Source organism: Phoca vitulina, unplaced genomic scaffold (assembly GCF_004348235.1).
Source record: "Phoca vitulina isolate PV1807 unplaced genomic scaffold, GSC_HSeal_1.0 scaffold45, whole genome shotgun sequence".
Classification (NCBI taxonomy): Eukaryota; Metazoa; Chordata; class Mammalia; order Carnivora; family Phocidae; genus Phoca; species Phoca vitulina.
This window is the reverse complement of record NW_022589748.1, coordinates 10149321-10161367: the sequence shown is the minus strand read 5'-3', so window position 1 is coordinate 10161367 and position 12047 is coordinate 10149321. Positions and strand designations below refer to the sequence as shown.

General features: G+C 51.8%; 1 protein-coding gene across 1 annotated transcript; it reads right to left on the bottom strand.

Moving 5' to 3' along the window:
• Nucleotides 1-212: 212 nt before the first annotated feature.
• ZNF689 (zinc finger protein 689) lies at nucleotides 213-7447 on the bottom strand. Its single transcript, XM_032430964.1, has 3 exons — nucleotides 6916-7447; nucleotides 6572-6685; nucleotides 213-5047 (listed from the first exon to the last, which is right to left on the bottom strand). Exons 1-3 carry the CDS (start codon nucleotides 7118-7120, stop codon nucleotides 3864-3866), a joined length of 1503 nt encoding a protein of 500 aa, XP_032286855.1. The 5' UTR covers nucleotides 7121-7447; the 3' UTR covers nucleotides 213-3863.
• Between the last annotated feature and the right edge of the window lie 4600 nt (nucleotides 7448-12047).

Genomic DNA, 12047 nt, shown 5'->3' with positions numbered 1-12047 from the left:
TTTCTTTCTTTCTTTCTTTCTTTCTTTCTTTCTTTCTTTCTTTCTCTCTCTCTCTCTCTCTCTCTCTCTCTCTCTCTCTCTCTCTCTTTCTTTCTTTCTTTCTTTCTTTCTTTCTTTCTTTCTTTCTTTCTTCTTTCCTCTTTCCTCTAGGTTATAGCTTATTAAAGGAAAAGGATACAGATTAAAATCAGCAAAGGAAAAAGGTGCATGGGGCAAAGTCCAGGAGAAACCAGACATGCGCGAACTTACAAACTTCCAGGTGTCCTTGTCCAGTGGAGTTGCACAGGGATGCACTTTATTCTCCCAACAATGATTTGTGACAGTATGTGTGAACTGTTGCCAACTGGAGAAACTCACCCAAAGCCTGGTGTCTGGGGTTTTTACTGGGGAGTCAGTTACACAGACATGGAGTACTCACATGACTGATCTCAGCTACTCAGACTCTGTCTCCCAGAGCAAAAACAGGCATTCATCATAAACCACATTGTTAGGATAAACTCATCTGGTCAGACTGGTACAGCATGGCTCGAGGCCTCCAGCATACGAAAACACCCTAATCAGGCAAAATATTACAAGGGCTCAGAATTTATCTCCCAGGAATGAGCCAAGTGCTAGTCCTGAAGATGAGCTTTCTTTGGAATGTTCAGGGTTTGAGCAACGTAGGCCTGCTGAGTTAACCTTTTTCTGTACACACCTGATCTTCATGAATCCACTGTGAACTACAGTGATGTTTTGGATCTCCAAGAATTAGAATGTGTCTAGATCCAATGTCCAGTAATCCCTGACAACTCTAGTTACTTTCCCTTTTCCTGTATCCTGCCACCCTGGGAAATGGTATATTTGGAAAAGGCTAAAAGGAAGATATACAGCATGTTTTTGCCAACATAACATAGTCCTTCATCAAGGGACTCAACCTTTCCTCACTCAAGAGGCTCTAGGTCTGGAATCGGCTCATCTAACAATTTGTTGAAGGCAAGGCCTTGCATTTTTGGCATACTCAGCAAGATACAGGGCAATGTGAGAGACACTTGGAAGCGTATCTCCAAACAACTACTTTGTGGGGTTCTCATACACATCACATTGGAATGTATATAAAGTGTTAAGACACAGTACCTGGCCCATCATAAATGCTGTTGCAGTAGGCCAAAGAATACAGTGAATGTAGGCTACTGTTTCAAGAAATTTAGCTGAGGAGCGCCTGGCGGGCTCAGTTAGTAGAGCATGCGACTCTTGATCTTGGGGCTGCGAGTTCGAGCCCCGTGTGGGGTGTAGAGATTACTTAAAAATAAAATCTTAAAAAAAGACAGATTTTAGACTGGCATGTGTGTGTTCCAGACAGGAGAGGGACTCTGAAACCATAAAACTAAGAGGAGAGAAAGAATAACAGATGTAGCAAAGTCCCCGAGAGGGCAGTAGATGAAATCAAGCACAGCCATGTTGGTGAGCGTCACGCCTAAGTAAATACTGGTAAATGTGGAGTCAGTGGGGAATGGAATGTTAAGAGTTCCTATTTGAAACCTTGGGTTTTAGTGAAAGAGAAGGTATTCACTGGTTAAGGATGCAGGGAAGACTTAAGTCATACTGAAGGCTCACTGAGGTTGGAGATCAGGAAAGGGTGTGCTGGCTCCTCTCAGCAGCACTGCAGTTTTCCCCTCTTCACAGCTCATGGGCAATAAATCCATATTGGGATGGTGGATTAGTTTATTCTTTGGGTTGCAAGTAACAGAAACAAACTACCTGAAACAGAAGGGGGAACAAATTGGAAGGATACTGGGATCTGCCACTGAAAACAGGGCCAGGATCACAGCTGGTCAGGAATGGACGCTGGGACGGAAGTGCCTTAGGGGACCTAGGAAGTTGTCGATCATCTTGGCCCTCCACTGACTGCACACACACTGGAACTTGGCCTCCAAGTCTTATGAGTTACAATCCAGGCCCAAAGAAAGTTACAAAATTCCTAGATAAAGAGTTGGATCAGCCTGGTGATAAAAGTAGAATAGCCAGCTCTAATACAGAGCTAGGCAGACATTGGAATAGCTCTGTTAGGAGAAGGCAGGTCTCCATCAGAACTAAAAATTTTTACCCAGTCAAGGACCTAGACTTATATTTTATAAACAGTGATTCAACAAGGAACATCATTTATCGACATTTTAATGAAACCCAATCTGGTATGACCCCTGTGTTGGGGCAGCTCATCCATTCATCCAAGGAGAAATAGACCAACAGTTACAATGCAACTTGCTAAATACCACAGAGGTAATTACAAACACTGTGTTCCCCAGTGGCTCTCCCACTTTGGGGCTGAGATTGGGAGAGCTGAAGATACAAGCAACAGGGGTAGGAACATGACCCACTCCAGCTCTTGAATAGGAGAGAAGTCATGTTTGAAAATTCCAATTTGGTGCAGCTACCCAAGGCAAAGTGGTAGGCCTTGTTCATTGAATGCAGTAAAGCTTTACTGAGCATCTACGCGGGGGTGGGTGCCAGGGAGGCATATCAAAGATTAAGACACATTGCAGCCACTGCCCTGGGAGCTTCTGTAAGGAAGGCAGGCATGAACACAACTTGATGAGTGTAGACTCCTTCCTGCCCTGTATTCAATTACTTAACTTTCTACCCTCCTTGAATGGCCTCATCTCACTTTATGAAAAATGTTGACTGAGGACTCATGGAAGGTTCTGTGCTGATGTCTCCTTATTCGGCTGAGAATCAGGGAGGAGTGAGGCCCAGTTCTCAAGGATTTTCTAGCCACTGGCTGCCTGGAACTAATCCAAATCCACTGGATGAAGTACAGACTAGTCCCAGTTTTACCTCTTGCTGCTAGACCACAGCTCCCCTCCTTCTCCTTAAAATCAGTCTCCTCCCAAAGCTCACTTTGCCTATGTCCCAGACCCAACTTGAATCAATTTTCCAAACACAGGGGGCAGAAGACTTAGCTTCACAGTATGTGGTTTAAAAAAAAGGCTTAGGTATGTATGTGTCTACAGCCCAATGAAGCCCTGCTACGGTGTCACCACCCCCAAATTCAGTGCAATCTAGAGCTGTTAAAACAAGTAGAGACCAAGGAGGTGTACCGGGCACACTGTGGTGCTGGCTTATTTTTGCATGACCCTTTAAAAGGGACATTGGAGAGAAAGCACGTGTGGGGACTGAAACCCCGTCTTTAAGGAATGATTGACCAAATAATGCCGTTTAACCTGAAAACATGGGCAAAGCAGCTGTGGTTAAGTTATCTGAAATGCTGTCATGTAGATGAAGTATTACATACTCTGGGCAAGGCTTCTAGGGAAGGAGAAGGTGGTACTTAACCGCCTTCTAAAGATCAGAGCTATCCCACAGTGAAATGACCTGCCTTGTGAGGTAGTGAGCTCCCTGTCAAGGGAGGTTTTAAAGCAAGGGTAAAAAACCACTTGGCAGGAGTGTTGAAAAAAGGGGGCTACACCAGGTTTGTTTAACCCTGGTATGGAGGAAGGGGCAGAGTAGGGCAAGATACCGCCCCCCACAAATGGGATTCTCCGGACTGTATACAAGGGGACAGGTGATCCCTGTATGCACAAACTAGAAAAGCAAACAGCCCCTAAGATAGATGGGAGAACTTTTAGCCCTGATATCCACACACAGAAATTCTTTCAGGATAGGGTAGCCTGGAAAAGAGCCACGCGATGTCCCCTGTCCTAACGGGACTGTCCGTTCTAGACACAACCGGTCCGGCAGCCAGTGTGGTGAAATATACTAAAGTTCAGGTGTCCGCAGCAGGAGACCCGGGTTTTCCTGCGGACTCTGCCTTGTACGACCCGGGGCTTCTCCTTCCCTTCCCTGGACCCCTCCATGAAATGAAGTGAGAATCTACCGTCCTTCCCGTACTAAAGGGCACTGCCCTTCTGGCCGGCGCCCCCTACAGCGGCCCTGGGGCTACAGTTTGGGGCCCTGGGGCTACACTTGTGGACGGCCAGGGACCACCTCTGGCGGAAGCAACGGCCACACTCCAGGCAGGGGAAGGGCTTCTCCCCGGTGTGCAGGAGCTGGTGCTGCGCCAGGTGGCTCCACTGGGCGAAGCGCTTGGAGCACAGGTCGCACGCGTAGGGCCGCTCGCCCGAGTGCACGCGCCGGTGACTGGCCAGGAGCGAGGGGTAGGCGAAGCGGCGGCCGCAGTCGGCGCAGGCGTGCAGCTTCTCCTCGGTGTGCGTGCTGCGGTGGATGGCCAGCGAGCCGCTCCGCCGGAAGGCACGGCCGCAGTCCGGGCACGGGTAGGGCTTCTCGCCCGTGTGCAAGAGCTGGTGCTGGAGCAGCGTGCTGCGCTGGGAGAAGCGGGCCTCGCAGTGCTCGCAGGCGTAGGGGCGCTCCCCGGAGTGCACCCGCCGGTGGCTGACCAGGCGAGAGGACGAGGAGAAGCGCCGCTCGCAGTCCGGACACGGGTAGGGCTTCTCGCCCGTGTGGATGCGCTGGTGGATGACCAGGGCGGTGCGCTGTCGGAAGCGGCGGTTGCATTCCAGGCAGGTGTAGGGCTTCTCGCCCGTGTGCGTGCGCTGGTGGATGGCCAGCAGGGAGGGGTAGGCAAAGCGCCGCCCGCAGCTGGGGCACTGGTGGGGTTTTTCGCCGGTGTGCGTGGTCCGGTGATTGGCCAGGGACCGGCTCCTCCGGAAGCAGCGGCCACAGTCAGGGCAGTGGTAGGGCTTCTCGCCTGTGTGGATGACCTGGTGCTGCGAGAGGTTCTTGCGCTGGGAGAAACGTTTGCCGCACTGGTCGCAGACATAGGGACACTCGCCAGAGTGTGCCCGCCGGTGACTGACCAGTAGGGACGGGTAGGAAAAGCGGCGGCCGCAGTCTGGGCAAGGGTAAGGCTTTTTCAGATTCTGGGCACACTTGTGGCTCTCCAGGGCCAGCCGGTCAGGGAAGGTGCAACCACAGTCAGGGCAGATGGGGCCCCCAGAAGTCTGCCTGGGGATCAGGCGGGGTTTGCTGGGCCGCCGGCCTCGCTTGCCCTTTCGGGGCGCCTCCTTAGGTGGGAACACTTCCTTCTCTCCGTTCTTCTTTCTGGTTCTGGTTTCTACAGAAACACAGGGAGATATTAACAAATACTGGGCCCTCCCCTTGCCTATGACAGCGTCACAGGTTAGAAGACAAACAGGCTCAGCCCGTCTTCAGGGAGTGTTAGGGCCACAGACATCCCACTGTGACGCACCACTACAGAAATGTGGAGGGTAGTCCAGCAGTCCCAAGCTCAATCTGGAGAAGTCGGGAAGCGTTTCTTGCAGGTTATGCAGGCTTGAGAAATTAGGAGTTTTTGAAGAGGTAAGTGTTAAGGCAGGAAGTGGAAATACGAGATACAGGCTGGCAGAGACTAGGTCATAAGGCCCTCTAAGCCAGTGGTTCTCAAATTTTATTGTGATCAGAATCATTTGGATGGCTCATTGATACCGTTTTGGATTCAGCAGGTCTGGGACGGGGCCCAAGAATTTGTATCTGGTTCTTTCCTGAATGATGCTGCTGCTGGTCTGAGGACCACACTCTCAGAACCAGGGCTGTTCAGGACCATGGACTCTATTTTATCCAATGGGTCTCAAACCTAAACATGCATGCCAATCAACTGGGGCTGTTAAAAAAGAAATACAAGGTCCTAGACATCCATCAGAGTAAATCAATAGTTCTGGGTCCAGGAATCTGTATTTTTTTTAAAGATTTTATTCATTTATTTGACGGGGGTGGGGGTGTGGGGGGGAGCGCACAAGCAGAGGCAGCTGCAGGCAGAGGGAGAAGGAGAAGCAGGCTCCCATGGAACAGAAAGCCTGATGCGGGGCTCGATCCCAGAATCCTGGGATCATGACCTGAGCCGAAGGCAAATGCTTAACTCACTGAGCCACCCAGGTGCCCCTAGGAATCTGTATTTTTTTACCGAGTTCCCCAAGTGACTTAGAGATAACTGACAGCCATTTGACAACCTGCCATGGCAAAAACTGAAAGGTTTTTAGCAAGGAAGTATCATGGTGAGATCTGAATCTTGGAAAGATAGCCCTGGTCTCAGAGAATCTAGCACAGAAACGGCAGCCCAGACGGTTACATCCACCCCTGTGGGTGGATCTGGGGCTGCTCAACCTGAATGGCATTAATCAGAGCCTTGCTTGATCCTGAGGAGAGCGCAGATTCCTTCACTGATTAGGGGTCACCCCTCCAAAAGGGCAGAAAGAGAGCCCTGCACCCCAGGCAGCTGTTCCCCATGAGATCCCTTCAGCCAAAATCCAGAAACTCAGAGAGGTACCAGGTGTCTCAGAGCACAGTTCAGAGCAGACTGAGGACAGGGATCCTGGGAAGGAGGCCAAGAGGGTAGCTCCTTTCAAAAGCTCACAGATTCATTCACACAATAGAGAACTGCGGACCCTTAGTTTGCAAACTGACATGTAAATCACTGTATGGTGGACACACCCAACACCATCAGAGAGACAAGACCCTGAAGCTGTGAAAACAATCACAGTAAATAAAGCATTACAGCATGGGCCATAGGTACCCCTAGCCACCAACACTCTAGACGGAGTCGTTAGAAGCTGCAGGCCCTGCACGGGCATTTTTCACTCACTTCTTTGGACTGTTAACCCCCTTGGGCACTCCTGCGGATCCAGGGCGGCCGGTTCCCAGTCATCGGTATTTCGTTCCAACCAGGAGATGAGGGCTGGTTTGGGACCTGCGCACCCTGGGGAAGGAGAACCAGTCAGACGTCCAGCTCCTAGATAAGGCTGGGTAAAAGATCTACCCGGTGTCACCTGCTGCCAAGCCCCTGTCTTCCTCCCCTGACACAACCGGGTCACGGGCCAGGTCCCCGGACACTCTGGACAAACTGCCGTCGCCCCCCACCCCCACCCCCCCGCCCTAAGCTCCTCCAAGCCTTCGGGCCCCGCGGAAGCGAACTGGGCCGGGCCTCACCGAGCGCGCCCAGGTGGCCGTAGGTCTCCCGCATCACGTCCCGGTACAGGGCCCTCTGCGCGGGCCGCAGACAGCCCCACTCCTCGGGGGAGAAGTACACGGCCACGTCCGCGAACTTCACCGCCCGCGGCCTCCTTCCCCTTCTCCGGCCGGGTCCGGCCTCTCCTGGTCCCCGCGCGGAGAGCGGAGCCGAAGGTGGCGCCATTGGACCCCAGAAGCCGGCGCCACGGCCTTCGCCGTCCCGGCCTGGACCCCCGGCCGACCCCGGGATTTGGGAACCCCCGCCGGGCCGGAGCTGAGCGTGCCTGGGGAGGCCCTGAGGGAATCGGAATCAGCCGCCTTGCGGGGCTAACGGAAACCTTTTGCTGTTATTCAGGAAACTCCTGCCCGAACTTGGGTGAAAGGCACCGGAAGATGCCTTCGGGGAAGATGGCGGCGCCGCTACCGCACCGCCTTAGCCTGGAACACAGGCAGCTTCCAGCTATCGATTTTATTGACCGGAGCGCCATGCCGGCTTCCTAACCTCTTTGCCCTCAAGTGTGATGGCGCTGCGATTGGGCTTCACGCCCTTTTTTTTCCCCCATTACACGCGCTCATTGGGTGGCGGCCGAAGATCGGGCGTTCTGATTGGGTGCTGGCGAAAGCGGCTTGTTTGAACGAAGCCGACGCAAGCGTAAGGGCAGGAAGCCGACCTTCCGCGCCGGGTGCCTGCGGCCAGATCGGCGGCGGGCGGCGGCGAGCTGGCCAGGCGTCAGTGACGGGCCCCTGCTCTCTGGCGGGCGCTGCCTCGCTGACGGAGGGAAGGATTTGAGTGACGGAGCCGCTCCGACCAACCCGGGGCTGAGAGGACCCCGGGTGGCTTTCTCAGAATTGGGACAACTTCCTTGGTGCCCTTTTGGGAGGGAAATTAACGTTGGCGTTTCCTGCGCGCCGGCACTGTTCCCCTCTTAACACATTTCATCTTTTTTTTTCTTTGCTGCCGTTGTATGGAGTGATGGTCATCATCCGGTTCCGCTGATAAGGAAACTCTCAGAGGGATACTGCTAGTAAGGGGAAGGAACAAAGATTTAAACCCGGGGCTGACCGGGCCTTTATTCAAACCGCTGAACTCGGCTCCCTTCCCCCGCACTCGCCGAATTCGCTTGTCACAGTCTGAGCTCCTGGCCTCTTCTCAGGTTCAGTCTTCTACACATCTCGCCATACTTTATTTTTACATGACATCTGTCCAATGTACTAAGCGTAGCGCTAGGCAGTTTGGAAATAAGTCATGCACCATGCTCTGAATGGAGTTTATAGCTGAGGGAGGCATATGCATTTACAACTGGTAACAGTGCCGCAAGCATGTATGTGAAAGGTATAGGAAAATTGCTGATGGAACCAGTCAGCCCCCACTCCATCGGCCCCCACTCCTGTGTAAGTGTGCAGACTTTCACCAGCTCAGGGTCATCTCCCAGGGGATCTGAGGGTCGGAAATATGCCATTTGCTACATACTTCAGCTGGTTACATACATATCTCTTCAACCCATTAATCAAAAATTTTAAAACACCTGCATTGGGCAAAACGCTACCCCAAAGCCTGCAAGGAGTAAAGACAACATGTCAGGAATTCACAAGATAACATAGGTAGCAAGAGATTCCAAGGAAGATGACTTTGAACAGAGGAAGTAGGAAACACACAACTGCAGTAAACATTGAGTTCTACTCTGTCCCAAGCACAGTGATGGTTTATTGAACAAACTACTGGGGGAGCAGGTGGAATGTCAAGATTGCCAAAATAAGTAAGACAGAGTCCCTCTGAATGACTTCCCAGATTGATGCATCAGGTGGGAAATGAGTTTGGTTTATGAATGAGTAGGATTTAGGGAGGGCAGTGGTGCTCAGTGTACATCTGTTGAATAAACAGCTGAATTCCATGGCCATAAAGATCTCTGGTACAAAGCCGGGAATTCAGGAAAGTTCTGAGTGTGGAGGGAATGAGGACACTTTCTGAGGCAGTACAAAATACTGTTAGGGTAAAACTGAAGGATCGAAAGGCAAGTTGGCACCAGATATTGGACGGCTTCATCCTGCACATTGGGGAGCTCCAAATCAGGCTACAGGAGTGAATTACCTTCCGATGTTTTCGGAAAATTACTCTGGTAGTCTTGTTTGCAGGGCAAACTGATAGCTTTGTGTCTATGCTTTCTGCCTATACATAGTTCAGTTTGGAGAAATAAGAACTTAGGCTGCTAAGGGAATACAAAGGCCAATGGACAGCAAACCATTTCATTTGGAAGAAAGTGACTAAACAGAGGCTGGAAAGGAATCTGTGGACATTTTGCCTAAATGCTAATGATGTACTGTCAATGATGCTGATGTTGCCCAGGAAGGATGATTAACTACTGAGGTGAAAAGGTGCTGAGCCCTCTTCCCACATGCAGGAAATGGGAGGGCAGGCTGGGCTGAGGTGCAGCCTAGCCCTTTGGCCCTGGGCTGGGAAGGCCCCATTTGGCCTGGCTTGCCACCATCCTGGTGGGAGCTACTAAGGCAGGACCGAGGAATCAGGCAGAGTCGGAGGCTCTTAACTGCAGGGAAATATTTTGGAGAGAGAAGCGCCCAGGACTTAATGTGAGAGCAGAGGTTCTTGCTCCTTTTCTGTATAAATTCCTGGATCCACATTGGGCACAGGGACAAGCAGGGCTCCTCTTGAAGACTGCCCACCGTAGAGAAGGATGGAGAAGATCTAGGGAGTCTACACACCAAGAGGCCACATAAAGACCAAAGACACCTTGTTTTGGATAAAGGAAAATGGTGTTGAGGGCCAACTAAGTACCAGGTGCCACCTTGTAGGCACATCGATATAGATGATCTCAATTGAAACTCACCTTCCAGGGGCACCGGGCTGGCTCAGTCGGAGGAGTGTGCAACTCTTGATCTTGGGGTCGTGAGTTCGAGCCCCATGTTGGGTGTAGAGATTACTTAAATAAATAAAAACTTAAAGAAAAAAAGAAAAAAGAAACTCACCTTTCAGAGTCCTTAGGAGGACAGTTATCAGACAGTTGAGCAGCTTGCCCAAAACCCGTTAGTAAAGGCAGAGGTGAGATTTGAACCTAGAATGTCCTCTGCATTCCACTGGCAGCTCTAAGCTGGGTGCAAGGCTTTGAGATTAATTTCTCCTTGTTTCATGCTCAGTGAGAGGGAAGTAATTGGCAGTGCAACCTTCGATTACAGCACACACGGACTTCACCTTATAGACTAACTGGAACCCAACCTTTGCCTCAAATGTCATTGAACCATGAACCCAGACTCAGACTCCAGCAAGCAGTGTTAGTCCTGGGAGAAAGTCATGCCATGAATAATGAAGGAATCTCACCTTTTCTTTTTCTTTTTTTTTTTTTAAGATTTTATTTATTTATGAGAGAGAGAGAGAGAAAGCACACAGAGAGAGGGAGAAGCAGACTCCCTGCTGAGCAGAGAGCACAACATGCGGCTTGATCCCAAGGACCCTGAGATCATGACCTGAGCTGACATCAAGAGTCAGACACTTAACTGAGTGAGCCGCCCAGGCGCCCCTTGGCTTCTCCATGTTTGCCCAACGGACCCCCTGGCAGGCTTTCAGGGCAAACGTTCTCTGGGAGCTTTCCCCACGCTCGGTGCCATCAGAGTGGATGTGCCCGTGGCTGAGCAGGAGGGAGGAGCAGGAGAAGCAGATGCCACATTCTGGGCAGGGGTAGTTTCCTGGGTGTGTGTGTGTGTACCTGTGAATGGCCTAAGGTGCCTGTGGCAGAAGCACCACGAACAGCCCCAGCATCGCTAGGGCCTCTGTCACGTGTGGATAAGCTGGTGCTGGAGCTTTTCAGAAAGAGCACCCCATCCCTTCTCACCGCAGGCCTCCAGAACTGTAGAGGGTTTTCATAAAGAAGGGCTGAATTTTTTTCAGAGGGAAGCTGGCACGTCTCCCTGGTTCAAGACCTTACATATGGACATTTCAGTGGAAACATTTCTCAAAAAAAAAAAACAAAAAAACAAAAAAAACCCACACCTCAGTGCCTTTGGAGCACACAAAAACACCTGTTTTCATCCTAAATGAAAGGTGGCAGTTATTAAATTCTACAGAGGGCTCTAGGCAGCTTCCCATGGCAGGTATGCCCTGAGAAACGGGGGCAGGCCAGTGAACCAAGTGCACTTCCGGCCTCAGAAATGCACCATGCCTACTCTCTAGGCTTAAGTTAATTAGAAGGAAAAACTCACTTCCTTGGACACACTAGCCACATTTCAAGTGCTAAATGGCCCCATGTGGCTAGTGCCTTCTGTGTTCGACAGCGCAGGTAGAACATTCCCATAACTGAGGCAAGTTCCATTGGAAGCAATAATCTAAGTACCTAGAGGAAAGAAGGCAAAAGACCTCAAACCCCAACTGCTGCCTCGTCCCAACCTCTAGTTGGGGCCAGAGGGACCCGCTACCGTTGAACGCAAGGAAGCCTCCAGGTCTGGGAAAGAGAATTTTAGAAGAGAAGGTTCATCGGATTCTTAGGAATTGGGGTCCTTAAAGAGAAGGGTGCGGTGTAGGTGTGGCTGCGGGAAGAAAGGGCCTGCCCTGGCTCGCTCCCAAGAGAGCCTGCAGTCCGCCTCAGCCCCACTTTCCGCACCTAGCCCAGATCCTGGGTGCCTCGCCCCCTCCTGCAGACGTTTGGTCTCCAGGCTCCACGCTTCCTTCTTCCATTTCCAGGAGACGAAGGCGGCTTTGGGGCCTGCGAATCCTAAGGAGAAGAGGCCAACAACAGGCGGGGTGCGAGGATGGAGCCTAGACAAGGCGCTTCCTCTGCAGGGGTGGGTACAGCCTCCTGAACCCGAGCGGAGAAGACCCTCCCCAACAACACAGGCGCATCCGGACCGATGCCGAATGGTACCCCTTTTCGCTAAAATGCGGAGAAGGGGAGCGCTGGGACCCTTCGATCATGCCCAGGTGGTCCGGGGTCAGGCGCATCACGTCCCTGCGGAGCGCCCAGTGCGTGGCACCAGGTCCGCAAACCCTTCGCCCTCAAGGATAATGGCAGCACCCGGCTTCACGCCCTTCTCCCTCCCGTGCACGGCCATTGGGTGGCGCGGGGCCGGAAGCCAGGAGCCGCGTTCTGATTGGGTCTCGGCGAACC

Coding starts and splice junctions, on each gene's coding strand:
- ZNF689 (XM_032430964.1), bottom strand. CDS start 7,120: ATGGCGCCACCTTCGGCTCCGCTCTCCGCGCGGGGACCAGGAGAGGCC. Junction 6,686..6,915: donor CGGCCACCTGGGCGCGCTCG/GTGAGGCCCGGC, acceptor CTCCTTCCCCAG/GGTGCGCAGGTCCCAAACCA. Junction 5,048..6,571: donor GGGGTTAACAGTCCAAAGAA/GTGAGTGAAAAA, acceptor GTGTTTCTGTAG/AAACCAGAACCAGAAAGAAG.